Here is a 19,418-nt window from a genome sequence, read left to right as displayed (position 1 = left end):
TCACTTTTGTCCATGTTTATATGTTTGCTGGGGCCTCTGACAATAAAAAATAAATAAATAAAAGCACAAACTAACCTTCCTCACTTGCTCCGAAATCTTGTGTGAAGTCTTTCGGTCTCCCACTGAACGCTCTGGTGGACTCGTCTTGGCAGCAATTACCCGCTCAGGTGGTCCCCGGCAGCAGAGGTGTGCCCTTCAGTCAGTGATTGGCTAAGCAGGGCGGTCACTGCCGAGGAGAGTTGGTATCGGAGGTCGGTCAGTGGGAGACCGGAACACTTCACAGGGGAGCGAGGGAGGTAAGAGATTATGAATATATATAATTTTTTTTTTTTTATTGTCATTACATCCACAGCAACATGTAAGAAAGTTCTAGGATCCAGAATAATCGGTTATCAAGTTGTTGTACTGCAATAGTGGGAAGGTTACAGGTTCAGTCTAATAGCTCAGACTTTGGTCTCCAGGGGCTCTCCAGCTGTTGTGATACTACAGGACTACAGTCCAAATCAAAGTAGGGCAGTACTACAGTACCCAGAAAGATTATCAGAATTCGGGTTATTTAGTTTAGAAAAAAGAAGGCTTAGGGGCGACCTAATAACTATGTATAAATATATCAGGGGACCGTACAGAGATCTCTCCCATGATCTATTTATACCCAGGACTGTATCTATAACAAGGGGGCATCCTCTACGTTTAGAGGAAAGAAGGTTTCTACACCAGCACAGACGGGGGTTCTTTACTGTAAGAGCAGTGAGACTGTGGAATTCTCTGCCTGAGGAGGTGGTCATGGGGAACTCTGTAAAAGTTCAAAAGGGTCTGGATGCATTTTTGGAGAATAACAACATTGCTGGTTATGTATACTAGATCTATAGGAACAGAACATTGATCCAGGGATTCATTCCGATGCCATATTTGGAGTCGGAAGGAATTTTTACCTCGAGTATGAGGGTTTTTTGCCTTCCTCTGGATCAACTCAGTAGGGACTCATTAGGGTTATAGGTTGAGCTTGATGGATTTTTTCAACCTTATGAACTATGTAACTCCCAGCATGCCCTGACAGCCTGCAGAGTTGTAATGTCACAAGTGTAGAACATAGAATGTAGTTTAGGTCATAACGCACCAAGCTGCATTAACGCATACAGGAGACCAGCGCTGGACACCACAAAATACACCAGAAAGATGTTCCTCAGTTTCAGCCTCATGATAAAGAGATGGCGGACTTCAGGTCAGACATAAACATCTGCAAGAAGAAATACAGGAACATTTAGCACTGTCTAAAATAAAGACATATAAGACAGGGCTTCGGAATCTAGGAGGGAGCAAAAAATAATAAAAAAAATAAGTTAAGAGCCAGTATACCGCACGTAACGTAATATTATCAGTCATTAGTGACCCCTTTCCTCTCCCTGTGTCACAGTCATTAGTGTCCCCTCATCTCCCACTATCATTACTGTCCCCTCATGTGTCACAATCAGTGTATCCTCATCTCCCTTTGGTGTCACAGCCATTAGTGTCCCCTAATGCGTCACAGCCATTAGTGTCCCCTCATGTGTTACAGACATAAGTTTCCCCTCATGTGTCATTAGTGTCCCCTCATCTACTTTCATGTGTCAGTCATTAGTGTCCCCTCATCTACTTTCATGTGTCAGTCATTAGTGCCCCCTGTTGTGCCTTAGTCATTAGTGTCCTCTCATCTGTCAGTCAGTCAGTGTCCCCTCATCTCTCCCTGAGTCACAATCAGAAGTATCCCCTCATCTTAGAAAAAAAATGTTACTCACCTCCCCCATCGTTCCTGCCCTGATACTAGGGCTGGGCGGTATACTGGTTCATACCGAATACCGAAATTTTTGGGCTGCATGATATGAATTCCCCCCCCCCATACCACAATACCGTTTGGGCCCCTCCCCCTTGGGAATGAATTATCAGCCCAGCGCTGCGCTGTCCCCACATCGGGGAACTAATCCTATGTTACCCGCCAGCGCTGTTCTGCTCTCTCCCCCCCCCCCCCCCTAAATTAATGATCAGCCCAGCAGGGTACTACTCACATGTCACCTACAAGCACTGCCCTCCTCCTCTTTGTTGGGGGCCGCGGCGCTGGAACTCACTGTACGCCAGTGGTCTCCAACCTGCGGACCTCCAGATGTCCGGGCATGCTGGGAGTTGTAGTTTTGCAACAGCTGGAGGTCCGCAGGTTTGAGACCACTGCTGTACACTGTATCCCTTTGCCCGGGCTGCAAAAGATAAAGAAAATAAACTGTAACTTACCTACGTCGGCCGCACGCAGGGGACGGGAACGTCGGACAGCCGTCAGCCTATCACCGGCCGTAGCAATGTCCTGCCCCGGCCAGTGATAGGCTGAGCCCAATGCCAACGGCTGTCCGGGCATGCTGGGAGTTGTAGTTTTGCAACACCAGGAGGTCCGCAGGTTGGAGACCACAGGCGTACAGTGAGTTCCAGCACCGGCAGCCCCCAACAAAGAGGAGGAAGGCAGTGCTTGCGGGTGACACATGTGAGTAGTACCCCACTGGGCTGATCATTAATTTTGGGGGGGGGGGGGGGAGCAGAACAGTGCTGGCGGGTAACATGATTTGGGGGGGTGAAAAATATACCATTATATACCGTGGAACCGCCATAAGTTACAAAAATACCGTGGTACACATATTTGGTCATACCGCCCAGCCCTACCTGATACCCCCTTCTACTTTCGGTAGGTGCTCTGTTGATATGAGCAGCAGATGTCAAGTGACCGGCACAGCCAATCAGTCCGCTCTATACTCCTGATGTCACCTGACGTCTACCGCCCACCATAGCACCGACCATGGGCAGATTGGGGGAATCTGCAGAGTAACGGAGGAAGAGGAAAGTATTTAAAATTTGTATTTTGAAACAAAAGATGGACAACCCCTATTAGAAAGGGCTGACAAAAACCTAAACACCACCATGAAATTCTTATTCACCATGGCGACCTGGGATTTGTCAAACCTTGATATGACACAGGATCTTCACCATTGAGCCCATTAAGCACAGTGGACCTCCAGCTGTTGCAATACTACAACTCCCAGCATGCCCCCCAACAGCCAACAGCTGTTTGGAGACCACTGCTATAAAGCAATGCACAAACAGGAAACACACAGGCAGTGGTGCTTGCTAGCTACAGAGGAACTACAACTCCCAGCAGAACTACCCCAATGTTAAAATCTAAGTCAAGATTACAAACACAACTATAACAACCAAATAGTGATTGCATATCATATAATACTGTATAACTAATAAAACTCCCAGGGCATGCTGGATATTGTAGTGCACAATACAGCTACTGGTGCATAACAGGGAGCACAACATTCATATACAGCAGTGTTTCCCAACCAGGGTGCCTCCAGCTGTTGCAAAACTACAACTCCCAGCATGCCCGGACCTGTCCGGGCATGCTGGGAGTTGTAGTTTTGCAACAGCTGGAGGCGCCCTGGTTGGAAACACTAATATACAGGATAAATAACATATTTACCATATTCACATCACACTCGGTGCCGGGCAGGAGGCGCTGAGCTGTCACGGTGCCCCATCTTCCCCTATTCACTCTGCACTAATAAACAAGCCCAGGAGCAATGAATGGACGGGCGCAGACTGATGACGTCAGCGTTGTAGCAGGAAGCGCAACGTGGTACAAATTGTTGTGCGCGGGGATGTTGGCGGTCACGTGGTTCGGGACGGTCCATAAGCAGTTCAGAGGGGTGGCGGGCGATGGATGCGCGCCTACGGGGAGGATTCATAATGGGGCAGAATGCCAGATAACTAGTTATGGGAAACTCGTGTTGCCCATAGCAACCTATCACAGCATAGCCTTCGGTACTGAGTGAAGTGAAAACTGCACTGTGATGGGTTGCCATGGGCAACACAGTTTTAGTTTTACACACATTTAGAAGATAACTTTTAACAGATTTAAAAACAAATAAAAATGTAAAAAATAATAATATTGTTATTAAATAAAAAAATATCAAATCGTTAATAAATTGTTTTACAAGTGTCATTTTTTTCTTGTATTTTAACTTGGGTTGAAGAGTCGAGGTGTAAAGATGTCACCTGTGTACAGGAAGAAAAACACTATGATAAAAAATAAATAAAAAGCTATAAAGTTATTCATTCTGGAAAGGAAGAGAGTGAAGTGTCTGGTGCCACCTATTGGAGGAAGTGTCCCTGCAAGTTGTCGCTTGACATGTTTTCAGGGAACATGTCCTTAAAGGAGTAGTCCAGTGGTGACCCAGTGGTAAACAACTTATCCCCTATCCTAAGGATAAGGGATAAGTTGCAGATCACGGGGGGGTCCGACCGCTGGGGCCCCCTGCGATCTCCTGTACGGAGCCCCGACAGCCCGCGGGAAGGGGGCGTGTCGACCTCCACACGAAGCGGCGGCCGACACGCCCCCTCAATACAACTCTATGGTAGAGCCGAAGCGCTGCCTTCGGCAATCTCCGGCTCTACCATTGAGATGTATTGAGGGGGCGTGTCGGCCGCCGCTTCGTACGGGGGTCGACACCCGCTATCTGTCCGGAGAGCCTGGCCCCCGTACAGAGAGATCGCAGGGGGCCCCAGCGGTCGGACCCCCAGCGATCTCAAACTTATCCCCTATCCTTAGGATAGGGAATAAGTTTTTCACCACTGGACTACCTCTTTAATTTCATGCTGCCTGAGTCATAGGGGTGGTTCCTGCCCGCTCTGCCAAATTTGACTGATAGATGTTTCCTTATACCCAAAAATAGAGGTTGATGTGGTTGGGCGAAGTCGGTGCTATGTGCGTCAATGACTCATTGTTTCGGGCAACATAAAAGTGATGACTGGTTCCCTTTAAGAGCCTTGGAACATGACTGGTGATTATAATTTCGGATGCTGGTCAAAGAGGAAAAAAAAAAAAGCCCTGTCAGTCCCAAAACAAAGGTCTTTCTGTTAGGCAGCCAGCACCCTGCTTTGTACTGACCAAGGGAAAGTACCCGAAAACAGCTGTTTACAGATGGGTCCTCTTCCTACTGGTAGATAGTCTGGATAGGCTAATACACTGCTCAAAAAAATAAAGGGAACGCTAAGATAACACATCCTAGATCTGAATGAATGAACTTATCGTATGAAATACTTTCGTCTTTACATAGATGAATGCGCTGACAACAAAATCACACAAAAATTATCAATGGAAATAATGTATCAACCCATGGAGGTCTGGATATGGAGTCACACTCAAAATCACAGTGGAAAACCGCACTACAGGCTAATCCAACTTTATGTAATGTCCTTAAAACAAGTCACAATGAGGCTCAGTAGTGTGTGTGGCCTCCACGTGCCTGTATGACCTCCCTACAACGCCTGGGCATGCTCCTGATGAGGTGGCAGATGGTCTCCTGAGGGATGTCCTCCCAGACCTGGACTAAAGCCTCCGCCAACTCCTAGACAGTCTGTGGGGCAACGTGGCGTTGGTGGATGGAGCAAGACATGATGTCCCAGATGTGCTCAATCGGATTCAGGTCTGGGGAACGGGCGGGCCAGTCCATAGCATCAATGCCTTCCCCTTGATGGAACTGCTGACACACTCCAGCCACATGAGGTCTAGCATTGTCTTGTATTAGGAGGAACCCAGGGCCAACCGCGCCAGCATATGGTCTCACAAGGGCTCTGAGGATCTCATCTCAGTACCTAATGGCAGTCAGGCTACCTCTGGCAAGCACATGGAGGGCTGTACGGCCCCCTAAAGCACAGGGCGCCAGTGGTGAATTTGCCAATCTTGGTGTTCTCTGGAAAATACCAAACGTCCTGCACGGTGTTGGGCTGTAAGCACAACCCCCACCTGTAGACGTCGGGCCCTCATACCTCCCTCATGGCGTCTGTTTCTGACCATTTGAGTGGACACATGCACATTTGTGGCCTGCTGGAGGTCATTTTGCAGGGCTCTGGCAGTGCTCCTCCTGCTCCTCCTTGCACAAAGGCGGAGGTAGCGGTCCTACTGCTGGGTTGTTGCCCTCCTACGGCCTCCTCCACATCTCCTGATGTATTGGCCCGTCATTTCTATGGGTTGGTCGTAAGACCCGAGTACAGAACTCGGCATTATCGACGCTCCCATAGAAATTAATGGAGTGCGTGCCTTCTACCAGTAGCTGACACACGCTACTCAGGGGTTCGCAGCAGGGGTCCCAGCAGTCGGACCCCCCACGATCAGCTACTTATCCCCTATCCTGTGAATAGGGGATAACTTAATTTACTGTGGTAGCCTAGTAAGGGCGGTGTTATCCCGTACTCTTGCTGCTCTGTCAGGCAGCCTCCCTACAGTGTCCGCCCATGTAAATATGTTTCTAATGTATTTTACCATGTAATGTTTTCAGACAGCGTTGTCACTTTAAAACTGTTTACCATGTGACTTGTCATGTGATTGCTACACAGGAGGTTCCAGTGATCAGGTGATCCCAGAGGTAACCTATGGGCTCCCTGCTAGTCTCCCCCATATAAGTCCTGGGTGGTGCTTCTCTCTCTCTTTCCTTACAAGTCTTTGCCCAAGTCAAGTCTAGTCCTAGAGAGTCCAGAGTCATAGGAGGACTCAAGTCCAGTCTGCAGCCACAAGCAGCTACAAGTAACCACAGTCTCAGTATTGTCAGTCAAGTCAGTCACAGTCATCATTTGTCAAGTCAATGTGGTCTGAATTAAATTGACCCCATCTACTACAAGTCCCAGCAAGCCCTTAAGGTCTCTGAGTCACTGGTCACCTCCATGGGCCCTGGCTGAACTGTATAGATTTTACCATCTGTCTACCCTAAGTAAAGCTACCGTTATCCGTAACTTGGCGTCGGAGTCATTATTGCCCCCCGTGCCTAGCCCAGGATCTAGTGGTATACCTTCGGGTGGTATTGAGGATAAACCACATCCTGGCATCAAGAATACAAGGGGTTCATTCAATCTGCCCTGCATCTCACACCCTATACAGTGACCCCCCCCCCCGACCTACGATGGCCCCGACATACGATCATTTCAACCTACAATGCTTTTGTATGTGGGGCCATCGCATAAACGGCTATCCGGCAGCGCAGACTGCTTCAACTGCCACCGGATAGCCATTTACGGTGCCCCGTGTGGTCCGCTGACGATCACTTACCTGTCCTCAGGGCTCTAGCGCGTCCTCCTCAGGATCCTCTGCATCGTCGGCGCTCTCCGTCGTCATCACGTCGCTGCGCACGCCGTCCCATCATCCAATAGGAACGGCGTGCATAGCGACGTGATGGCGGCGACGTGAGAGCGAGGATGCCGGGGAAGCATAGGCCTTGCCGGAGCGTCGAAGACACCCCGGGGACGCGGCGACAGCGATGGAAGGTGACATCCAGGGCAACGGTGACGAGCGGTGACGGTCCAGAGCGGCGGGGACAGGTGAGTACAACCTCCAATACCAGTGGTCTTCAACCTGCGGACCTCCAAATGTTGCAAACCTACAACTCCCAGCATGCCCGGACAGTTGTAGTTTTGCAACATCTGGAGGTCCGCAGGTTGTAGACCACTGTCCTATAATTTACATTGCACGGATCCCTCAACATACGATGGTTTCAACAAACGATGGTTCTTTTGGAACGGACCACATTACGCTGGAGTTCTACTTTAAGTGACAGACTTGTGAGACTTTATTATTAGACCAGATCTTGTTGGATGATGAAGCTGCAGCTTGTTTCAGGAAAGTTCTCGCATTAGACCGCCCCTCAGTTCACGCCCATCACCCACCAGAAACCACCTCGCATCCTCTGAGACATAAACCAAACAATGGGAGTTATGTCAGATGATCATAACCGCTTCCTATGCAAACACCCTCCTCCTCCAGAATTCCCCTTTGAGTCTTGACTTTGTGGTATGGGGTGTGAGATGCAGGGCAGATGGAATTACCCTAGGGGCAGATGGCATTAACCCCTTGTATTCGTGACGCCAGTGCGTGGTTTATCCTCAATACCACCCAAAGGTATACCGCTACGCACGGGGCTAATAAAGACTCCGACGATACAGTTCAACCAGGGCTCATGGAGGTTACCAGTGACTTCAGAGACCTCAAGGGCTTGCTGGGACTTGTAGTAGAACGGGACAATTTAGTGCAGGCCACGCTGACTTGACAATTGATGACCGTGATGGACAATACTGTGCCTGTGACTTACTTGCAGGTTTGTAGCCTGTGGCTGCAGACTGGACTTCAGGCCTCTTATGACTCCAGACACCCACTAGGCTCGACTGTACCTCAGCAAAGACTTATCTCCAAAGAGAGAGAAGCTCCACCCAGGGCTTATATGGGGGCGACTAGCAGGGAGCCCATAGGTCACTCTTGGGATCACCTGGTCACTGGTACCTCCTGGGTAACAATCACATGACATATCACATGGTATAACTCTTAAAGCAACATTACATTTTATAACACTTTACATGGTAAAACATATTTACAATGGGGAAACAAGTGCAGGGGCCATGGGAGCACTGAAGGAGGCTGCCTGACAGGACAGTACAGCAGGAGCACGGGGTAACACCTCCTGTACTGGGTCACCACAACTTGTTCCTTGGATTTGATTGGAGGAGAAGGTTCCTTATATTGGTGACATTATCTGGGCAGCAGTATTGTTTATGGCAGTAGGTTTTTCCTTATCATCAGCCTTCAGTACAGCTCACTTGCAACCTCTAATGGCTGTAAGTAATATATTGTGTTCTGCACGCTCCCCACCCAGATTTCAATTTTATTTCCCACCTCCCCCACAGAACAGTGGACCCCCCCACATGTGACCACATTTTGGAAACTACACCCTTCATGGAATGTAACAAGGGGTACAGTGAGCATTTACACCCCACTGGCGTTTTACAGACTTTTGGAACAGTGGAACATTTTCACGGACCACTGTTCAAAAAATATGTCAAACACCTGTGGGGCGTAAATGCTCACTGTACCTCATAACATTACATGAGGGGTGTAGTTTCCAAAATGGGGTCACGTGTGCATGTATGTTCACTGTTCTGGCACCATGGGGGCTTTGTAAATGCACATGACCTTCAATTAGCCCCTGAAAAAAAACCCAAAAAACTGTACATAAAAATAAACATATGTGGTATCGCTGCGTGCATAATTGTCCGAACTATAAAAATATATTGTTATTTAAACCGCACGGTCAATGGCGTACGCGCAAACAAATTCTAAAGTCCAAAATAGCGTATTTTTGGTCACTTTTTATATAATGAAAAAAATGAATAAAAAGAGATCAAAAAGTCCGATCAATACAAAGATGGTACCGATAAAAACATCAGAACACTGTGCATAAAATGAGCCCTCATACCGGCCCGTACGCGGAAAAATAAAAAAAGTTATAGGGGTTAGAAGATGAGAATGTTTTACATATAAATTTTCCTGCATGTAGTTATGATTTTTTTCCGAAGTACGAAGTAGTCAGGGCAGGCTGACAGCGGGGAGGAGACATCCATCCTCCCCAACAATTCAATGAATATTCATTACAGGGGTGTGGAAAAGGGGCGAAACCATTGCAGAAGAAACACCAGCCATGCAAAATAATAAAACAATAGACCAGGTCTGGGGAGCTCCCAGACCTGTGTCTTGCCTCCTACTGACACTAGATAAAACAGATTACCTCACTTCCAGTGGGCAGGTATATCCTGCCAGGGAGGAACCAACTTTTTTTTCCTAGTGTCAGCGCCTCCTAGTGGCAAGAGCATATACCCATCAGTATTTGTGTTCCCCAATGAAGAGCGACCAAGAAGAGAGAAAATCATGGTGTGGCCCCCATCCTCCCCTGACCTCAATCCTATTGAGAACCTTTGGAGCATCCTCAAGCAAGATCTATGAGGGTGAAAGGCAGTTTACATCCAAACAGCAGTTCTGGGAGGCTATTCTGACATCTTGCAAACAAATTCAAGCAGAAACTGTCCAAAAACTCACAAGTTCAATGGATGCAAGACTTGTGAAGCTGCTATCAAATAACGGGTCCTACGTTAAAATGTAACGTGACCTGTTAAAATGGTGAAAATGTTGTTAAAAGTTTGATTGAAATAGCTTTAGATTTAAGTAAATGCTGCAAACACAACAAATGACAATTTTCAGTTCTTTACAACCTATAAAGAGTTTTGAATGTTACTGTGCGTAATAATTTGGAGCAGAGCATTGTACGTTTTTTTATTAAAAAAAAAAATAAAAAATACTGTTATTAGGAGGTTTGTTAAAAAAAAATTTGAATTGTACTCTTAACCCCTTCCCTCTCAGGTCATTTTTCATTTTTGCACTTTTGCTTTTTCCTCACCTTCTAAAAACACTTCCCGTTGTCATAACTCATATGAGAGCTTGTTTTTTGCACCAATTTTACTTTGTAATACCATTAATAATTCCACTACAAAGTCTATGGCAAAACTAGAAAAAAAAACATTTGTGGGGCAAAATTGAAAGTTACAAGGATTCCGGATTTATATAGGTTTTATTTTATTACTTAAAAAAAAAAAAAATTATATATAATATATATATATATATCAAAATTTATATATCTAAAATTGTCTGACCCCTATAAACTTTATTTTTCCGTATACGGATGGTATGATGGCTCATTTTTTGCGCCGTGATGTGACGTTTTTATCGGTACCATTTTTGTTTTGATGAGACTTTGTGATTGCTTTTTATAAATTTCTTTAGGATATACAAAGTGACCAAAAATACGCAATTTTGGACTTTGGAATTTTTTTTTTTCCTACAAGTACACCATTGACCGTGCGGTTTTAACATTATATTTTGATAGCTCAGACATTTACGCTCACATCGATACCACGTGTTGATTTTTTACATTTTTTTGGTCCCCATAGGGGACTATAACATGCAATACTTTGATCGCATACACTGAACAATGCTATGCCATATGATCTCAGGCTTGAAGCAATCAAGCAACGATCAGACAACGGGAAGGAAGGCAAGTGCCCTCTTGCTGTCCTCTCAGCTGTTCGGGATGCCGCGATTTCACCACAGTGGTCCTGAACAGCCCACTGAGCTAACCGGCAACGGCAATCTCCCGTTTTAGATGCCCCAATCAACTTTGATCGCAGCGTCTAAAGGGTTAATACCAGACATCAGCCCGATCGGCGATGTCCGGTATTAGCTGCGGGTCCCGGTTGCTGATACAGTGGGTGTAAATATACATCCATTTGCCGGAAGGGTTTAATAGTTGATAACATGAGAATTATGCTGATTGTTATTTACATAAATTATTTAGATAAATGAAAAAAATATAATTTGCATAATAATTTGGAACAGGGTGTATTGTTACAGCAGGACTACATGGCCACTCATTTGACATTTTTAGGGGGGAGAGAATTAATGTCCTCTGGGCCCTCACGCAGCTGCACTTGAGGACAGTGCCTCATTCCCCACACAATACGGCCCTGCCATGACGACTTACATGGATGCACTTATACATGCATTCATCACCTACCTAGACCACTCATACACACCCTGACCTCTTACATAGATACACAGATGAATGTTTATGATAGACATGGACACAATCACCACAAAGTCACACATGCAACACACAATCACCTCATAGTCACATATAGAACACACAACCACTACATAGGCACACATACAACACACAATCAATTACCACATAGCTATAACATGCATATTATTATATCACACTGTCAACTCAGGAAGCAACACTGATTGACAATCAATTTCACAAATGGAACAGACAACAGGTGGAAATTATAGGCAATTAGCAAGACATCCCCAATAAAGGAGTGGTTCTGCAGGTGGTGACCAAAGACCACTCAGTTCCTATGCTTCTTGGCTGATGTTTTGGTCACTTTTGAATGCTGGCGGTGCATTCACTCTAGTGGTAGCATGAGACGGAGTCTACAACCCACACAAGTGGCTCAGGTAGTGCAGCTCATCAATGCAAGCTGTGGAAAAAGGTTTGCTGTGTCTGTCAGCATAGTGTCCAGATCATGGAGGCGCTACCAGGAGACAGGCCAGTACATCAGGAGACGTGGAAGAGGCCGTAGGAGGGCAACAACCCAGCAGCAGGACCGCTACCTCCACCTTTGTGCAAGGAGGAGGAGCACTGCCAGAGCCCTGCAAAATGACCTCCAGCAGGCCACAAATGTGCATGTGTCCACTCAAACAGTCAGAAACAGACTCCATGTGGGTGGTATGAGGGCCCGACATCCACAGGTAGGGGTTGTGCTTACAGCCCAACACCGTGCCAGAGAACACCAAGATTTGCAAATTCACCACTGGTGCCCTTTGCTCTTCACTGATGAAAGCATGTTCACACTGACAAACGTGACAGAGTCTTGAGACACCGTGGAGCACATTCTGCTACCTGCAACATCCTCCAGTATGACTGGTTTGGCGGTGGGTCAGTAATGGTGTGGGGTGGCATTTCTTTGGGGGGCCGCACAGCCCTCCATGTGCTTGCCAGAGGTAGCCTGACTGCCATTAGGTACCGAGATGAGATCCTCAGACCCCTTGTGAGACCATATGCTGGTGCGGTTGGCCCTGGGTTCCTCCTAATGCAAGACAATGCTAGACCTCATGTGGCTGGAGTGTGTCAGCAGTTGCTGCAGAAGGAAGGCATCGATGCTATGGACTGGCCCGCCCATCCCCCAGACCTGAATCCGATTGAGCCCATCTGGGACATCATGTCTCGCTCCATCCAACAAAGCCACGTTGCACCACAGACTGTCCAGGAGTTGGCGGAGGCTTTAGTCCAGGTCTGGGAGGACATCCCCCAGTAGACTATCCGCCACCTCATCAGCAGCATGCCCAGGTGTTGTAGGGAGGTCATATGGGCATGTGGAGGCCACACACACTACTGAGCCTCATTGTGACTTGTTTTAAGGACATTACATAAAGTTGGATCAGCCTGTAGTGCGGTTTTCCACTTTGATTTTGAGTGTGACTCCATATCCAGACCTCCATGGGTAGATAAATTTGATTTCCATTGATAATTTTTGTGTGATTTTGTTGTAACTGCCTGCAGACCTCTATAGTGTCATACAGGACAGGCGATAGGTGTACATGTCTATCCACATGGTGAAATGTGCAGAGCATTGAACCATAGTGTCTGTACTACAGACATTAGGGTGCAATGCTCTGCACATACCCCATGTGTATAGCAGTGTGTACACTACAGACTAGGCCTGGGTCACTGGTGCCTCCCACCCTACCCATCCCCATAAACTGTACAAAGAAAACAATTTCCCATGACTCTCCAGCTGTTGCAAACTACATCTCCCATCATGTGCAGAAAGAAGGTCATGATGGCAGCTGTAGTTCTGCAACTACTAGAGAGAGTCACAGGTACGGGGACATGACCGTTTATCTAACAAATCTCCCCCATCCCAGGTCCTGGCACTGCTCTGGCTTCTTCTAGTCAGGCCTGGCCAGAGCAATGTGTCTCCAGCTGTTGCAAAACTACAACTCCCAGCATGCCCGGACAGCCAAAGGCTGTCCGGGAATGCTGGGAGTTGTAGTTTTGCAAAAGTTAGAGAAACACTGTACTACAAGGCACATGCCCAAGAGATACCAAATAGGAAAATTAATTAAAAAAAAAAACATAAATTGAGTACAGAGAAAAGTTGGGTTTATATTTTTAATTTCTCATTTTATCAAAACATTGTTCCGATCAAGACATGGATCCACTTCCCCCAAGAATAGAAAAGCCTCGACAGGTTGTTACCTTTCTTACGTACTCACTAGCAGACCGAAAAAAAAAAAAAGGTGGAGAGATGTAGAGCGCAGGCTCCCCCCCCCCCCCCCCCAGACGTAGCTACACAGGGTGTCACATTATTGGGCCGTCCATGCACCTCCTCAGGTACATGGCAGGATGGATAGGGGGGGAAAAGGGGGAAAGAAAGAGCAGGTGGGGTGTCGCCCGTCAAACTAATGTTACTTTCTATTCATTCCTGATTCGTACATTCCTAACCATGGCTGCAGCCCTGAGAATTTTTATATTTTATTTTAATAGTTTTTTTTTTTTTTTTGTATCACATGTAAAATCTGGTCATCCTCCTCCCACACGGAGATGTGGATAGCGTCTGTAAATCAGGTATAAAGGCTGGATTAAGGGGGCAGGCGACATGATTAAAAAGAAAAAAAAAAATAATCTCAAATTTGAGAAGGTGGTCCAGTTCCTTACTGTTCATTGTGACAGTGCATGATCCTTCTATACACACAAACACATACACACCATAAGTGCAGGGGGGGGGGGGGGCAGTACCCCATAAATCTCATCAGACATACGTTCACACACACACTCGGCGCTCCGACGCTTCCTCTGGTCTCTTTATTCTCAAGTTTGGTCCGTGAATGAAGTCCCACCTTACGCCACCTCTCGCGTGGGGGATCCCACTGCCCCTTCTTCCCCCCTTTTCCCTGAAGACTTAAGTCGGTGGTGTTATCGAAGAGATAGGCTGAAATCTGACGCGATGTTGACGCCTGGTTTTCGCACAGTTATCACAGAGGTTTGTGCGTTGTAGTCGAAATCCAGCGGCACTTCTGAACCACCTAGGGAGGAAGCAAGAATAGTATATTTCAGCCATCTATATCAGTGGTCTCCAACCTGCGAACCCCCAGATGTTGCAAAACTACAACTCCCAGCATGCCCGGACATCCAACGGCTGTCCGGGCATGCTGGGAGTTGTAGTTTTGCAACATCTGGATATCCGCAGCTTGAAGACCACTGGTCTATATCAATGGTATTCAAACGCTTGACGTTCTGCTGGTGCAAAACTACAACTCCCAGCATGCCCGGACAGCAGTTGGCTGTCAGGGCATGCCGGGAGTTGTGGCTCTGCAACAGCTTGAGGTTCAGTTTGGAGACCACTGTTGTATATTAAAAGGGGTACTCCGGTGGAAAACATTTATTTTCATTTTTTTAAATAAACTGGTGCCAGAAAGTTAAGCAGATTTGTAAATTACTTCTATTGCTAAATCTGGCCCTGTGTATGCAGCTCCCTTGCTATCTCCTGGTCCTTTGGAGGGCAAAACTGATAGATATAGATAGATAGAATATACATCTATCTATAGCTCTCTCTCAAAAAAAAAAAAAAAAAAAAAATATTAATTCAAAATATATTACACATCTCTGTATTATTATAGTATTGATTCAACAATAGTGATAAACGCCATAGTTCTCATGAAGCGCATTCTACAGGGAAGCACTTACCCGGCTGCTGTAGGGTTATGCTGGTCGGCTTGGTGGCTCCAATGATCACAACTCTCTCTAACCAACTGGGGGTCTCAAACTTTCCATTAAGATCCAGGGAACTGATGGAAAAAAAAAGAAAAAAGAAAGATAAAGAAATACATAAAGTAAATATATAAATATAAATTTTATATATATATATATATATATATATATATATATATATATATATATATATATATATATATATATATATATACACACATATACATATATATATATATATATACACACACACACATATATATATAAAAATACACACACACACTATATACACACAAAAGATACATTTACATATACACACACGCACACATTAAATTTTATATAAATGTATTAAAATATATTTATAAATTTGTATAAATATATAGTATATAAAATGTAATACATATTTATAATATATATTATATAATAATTTTTTATATACAGTGGTCCCTCAACATACAATGGTAATTCGTTCCAAATGACCAATCGTTTGTCGAATCCCTCGTATGTTGAGGGATTTGTGCAATGTAAAAAGTGCATTTAATACTCACCTGTCCCCGTTGCTCCGGACCGCGTCCTCACCGCTCCCAATGCTGTCCCAGGGGCTCCCGATGCTGTTCCGCTGCTCTGGCGTCTTCTGCGGGATCCTCCAGCTTCTTCCGCATCTTCTCCGGTGTCCGGGCCTCGCTTTCTGGTGACATAACGTCTGTGTGCCGGGACGGCGTACGTAGTGACGTAATAACGACGCCGGAAAGCGAGGCCCGGATCCTGGAGAAGATGCGGAAGACGCCGGAGGATTGGGAAGTGGACCCGGAGCAGCGGGAATAGGTAAGTGAACCTGTCCGGGATGGTTAAACTGCTATCCGACCGCAACTTAAGCATTTTGCGCTGTCGGATAGCAGTTAATGCGATGGCCCCCGACATATAAAAGAATCGTATGTCGATTTGATCATATGTCGGGCCATCGCATGTCGGGGGGGGGGGTTACTGTAATTTATATTCATACAAATATATTTAAAAAAAAAATAAAAAAAAAAAAATATATATATATATATATATATATATATATATATATATATATATAATATGTGTGTGTGTGTGTGTGTGTGCGCGTGTATGTATATATATATACATATATATATGTATTTTTTTTTTTTTTATTATTATTTATACACACACACACACACACACACATTACATTTATATATTTTTTCCTCCATACTCAAAGAGACAAAGCTCAGCTCTCATTCTTTTGTTCGCGCCCCCATCAGATTTTATTTATTTACTCAACCTCACCTGGATGTCAGCTTCCCATTGCTATAGCTGAACTCTCTGTATACAAACTCATTTTGCTGGTAATTGAAGCTATGACCATCATCCAAGTACAATTCACCTTTGGCTTCTCCCTAAAAAGTAAAAAAGGTAAACCTCACATAAGTCAACCAAAGTAGCGGTGAACCTAGACCAGTGTGCCTCCAGCTGTTACAAAACTACATCTCCCAGCATGCTGGGAGTTGTAGTTTTGCAACAGCTGGAGGAACACCGGTTGGAAAACACTGACCTAAATTAAGCAAATCAGTCGGCCAAGTCCAGAAATACAATATTCACTGACCTGCAGATTCAGTGCCACATAGAGCGTAAAAGGATCATCCTGCATGCAGTCTGAGGAACGTCTTGGCCGATCCTTCCGAGGAATTATAGACCCACCGCGCTGAAACACTGGAATCTGGAAGGAGTCACAAAAGTTATAACAAGAAGAAGTACAAGGAATCCGAAATACATAGGAATGATACTTACTGAACTGATGGTGACCGGATGGTAGAACTTCTGAGGAGCCTCATACTTCTGATGTGTGTGGACATCATACCAGACCTGTCAGGAATTACAAGACGTCAGTAACAAATAGGACCATAGGGGTCACAGGACAACACAACCAAAAGGGGACCAGTGTACTTACGTCTCCAGTCCCAGGAAGATAGATCTGAACCCCTCGGGCATTGCTCTCCGTTACCGGGTGCACCAGAAGGGCAGAACCTAGACAGATGAATGGCACCATGTATACAGGTATATACTGCTATACTACATAAATGGGCAGAACACAGACTAATATGTCATAATATTATATATATATATATATATATATATATATATATATATATATATATATGAGGCTCACCCAACAGATATTGGTCATCCATGGCGAAGGCAGAGACATCTGATGGAAACTCAACCCAGAGCGGCCTAGAATACATATAAAGCATAACAAGCGTTAGGGAAAAATGGAGCCCTATCATTGACTATCATGGGATTAAAGGGTACCTCTCATCAAATAAACTTTTGATATATTTTAGATTAATGAATGTTGAATAACTTTCCAATAGCATGTTAATGAAAAATATGCTTCTTTCTATTGTATTTTTCCCGATCAGTCCTGTCAGCAAGCATTTCTGACTCATGCTGGAGTCCTAAACACTCAGAGCTGCCAGCCTGCTTTGTTCACAGCCAAACAGGCTGTGAACAAAGCAGGCTGGCAGCTCTGAGTGTTCTCCTTTGTGAACAAAGCAGACTGGCAGCTCGTAGTGTTTAGGACTCCAGCATGAGTCTGAAATGCTTGCTGCCAGGACTGGTAGGGAGACCCCTAGTGGTCATTTCTTCAAAGTGGAAAATTAAATAGAAAGAAGCAGATTTTTTTAATAACATGCAATTGTAAAGTTATTCTGCATACATTAATCTATAATATATCAAAAGTTTTTTTGATCAGAGGTACCCTTTAAAAGGGGTACTCCCCTAGGGAATTTTTTTTTTTTTTTTTTTTTTTTTTTTTTTTTTTTTTTTTTTAACAGGTGCCAGAAAGTTACAGATTAGTAAATGACTTATATGAAAATAAATCTTAACCCTTCCAGTACTTAGCTGCTGTATACTACAGAGGAAGTTATTTTCACATTGAATTTCCTTTCCGTCTAACCACAGTGCTCTCTGCCGACACCTCTGTCCGTGTCAGGAACTGTCCAGAGCAGGAAAGGTTTGCTATGGGGGATTTTCTTCTACTCCGGACAGCAGAGAACACTGTGGTCAGACAGAAAGGAAATTTAAAAAAGAACCTCCTTTGTAACTTTCTGGCACCAGTTGATTAAAAAAAAAAAAAAAAAAAAAAAGTTTTCCACTGGAGTACCCCTTTAATGTTGTCAACCAGAAGCGGGGGGTCCCTTTCTTCTCCTCGGGTGATAAACCCCCTCCCTCACTCTCCTCAGTCACTGATCTACCCCTTTAAATGTGTAATCTTAAAAGGGAATAATAAACTACTGGCTAATCCAGAGGATAGACCATCAATATCTGAGGGCGGGGGGGGCGACAGCCGGCTGTCAACAGTGTAAAGAACCGGAAGCCTTGGCTCCATACATGGTGTAGTGATGGCATCAGATGACTTTATTCGAGCTCCTATTGAAGTGAATGGAAGCTGAACTGCAGTAATCCGATGTGAGCTCTACACAATATACAGGTAGGTAGAGGCTCTCCGCTCTGTACATGGCTTACAACCAGGTGTAGAGACTGTGCACAACACTGTAGGTGTAGGCACCCCACCAATCCGCTACTCATCGCCTAACCTGTGGCTAGGCCATCTGTTATTTTTCCCTTGGAAAATCCCTTTAAATATGGAACCACTAATAAAATAAAATAAAAAAAATTCAAAATATACCAGTGATCCCCCCCCCCCCCAACCTGTGGTTCTCCAGCTGTTGCAAAACTACAACTCCCAGCATGCCCTAACAGACTTCAAGGCGCTCTTTTGTCCGCCTCAGTCAGTGATTGGACAAGCAGAACGTGTTATGGGAGAGGGAACAGGAAGCATTGACGGGGGGAATGGCACATTAGCCACAGATGAGTTTGTGTGTTTATTTCTTTCCCCCCTGACACCCTAATAGTACAAACCAATTCTCTGGAATATATCACTTTTAGAGATGAGCGAATTTACAGCAAATTCGATTCGTCACGAACTTCTCGGCTCGGCAGTTGATGACTTTTCCTGCATAAATTAGTTCAGCTTTCCGGTGGGCTGGAAAAGGTGGATACAGTCCTAGGAGACCCTTTCCTAGGACTGTATCCACCTTTTCCAGCCCACCGGAGCACCTGAAGGCTGAACTAATTTATGAAGGAAAAGATATCAACTGCCGAGCCGAGAAGTTCGTGACGAAT

General features: G+C 45.2%; 2 protein-coding genes across 4 annotated transcripts in view; both read right to left on the bottom strand.

The window, feature by feature from the left end:
- The window catches only part of B3GAT3 (beta-1,3-glucuronyltransferase 3), a 34,526-nt gene extending 30,793 nt beyond the window's left edge, over nt 1-3,733 (bottom strand). For all 3 annotated transcript variants that reach the window (XR_008845379.1, XM_056527539.1, XM_056527540.1), the window contains exons 1-2: nt 3,503-3,733; nt 1,118-1,237 (exon numbers count right to left, since the gene is read on the bottom strand). Coding sequence is in view for 2 of the 3 variants with exons in the window: in XM_056527539.1 (XP_056383514.1) it covers nt 1,118-1,199 (82 nt within the window). In the remaining variant the exon portion in view is untranslated. The remainder of the gene's footprint in view (nt 1-1,117; nt 1,238-3,502) is intronic.
- A 9,887-nt stretch (nt 3,734-13,620) lies between these two features.
- GANAB (glucosidase II alpha subunit) overlaps nt 13,621-19,418 on the bottom strand; it is a gene marked incomplete in the record, with an annotated part of 52,173 nt that continues 46,375 nt past the window's right edge. Inside the window, 7 exon segments of the mRNA XM_056527535.1 lie at nt 13,621-14,542; nt 15,204-15,304; nt 16,521-16,630; nt 16,837-16,950; nt 17,022-17,096; nt 17,182-17,258; nt 17,401-17,465. Of these exon segments, the coding sequence (XP_056383510.1) occupies nt 14,433-14,542; nt 15,204-15,304; nt 16,521-16,630; nt 16,837-16,950; nt 17,022-17,096; nt 17,182-17,258; nt 17,401-17,465 (652 nt within the window).

Source organism: Hyla sarda, chromosome 6, assembly GCF_029499605.1.
Source record: "Hyla sarda isolate aHylSar1 chromosome 6, aHylSar1.hap1, whole genome shotgun sequence".
Taxonomy (NCBI): domain Eukaryota; kingdom Metazoa; phylum Chordata; class Amphibia; order Anura; family Hylidae; genus Hyla; species Hyla sarda.
This window is presented reverse-complemented; position numbering and strand designations above follow the sequence as displayed.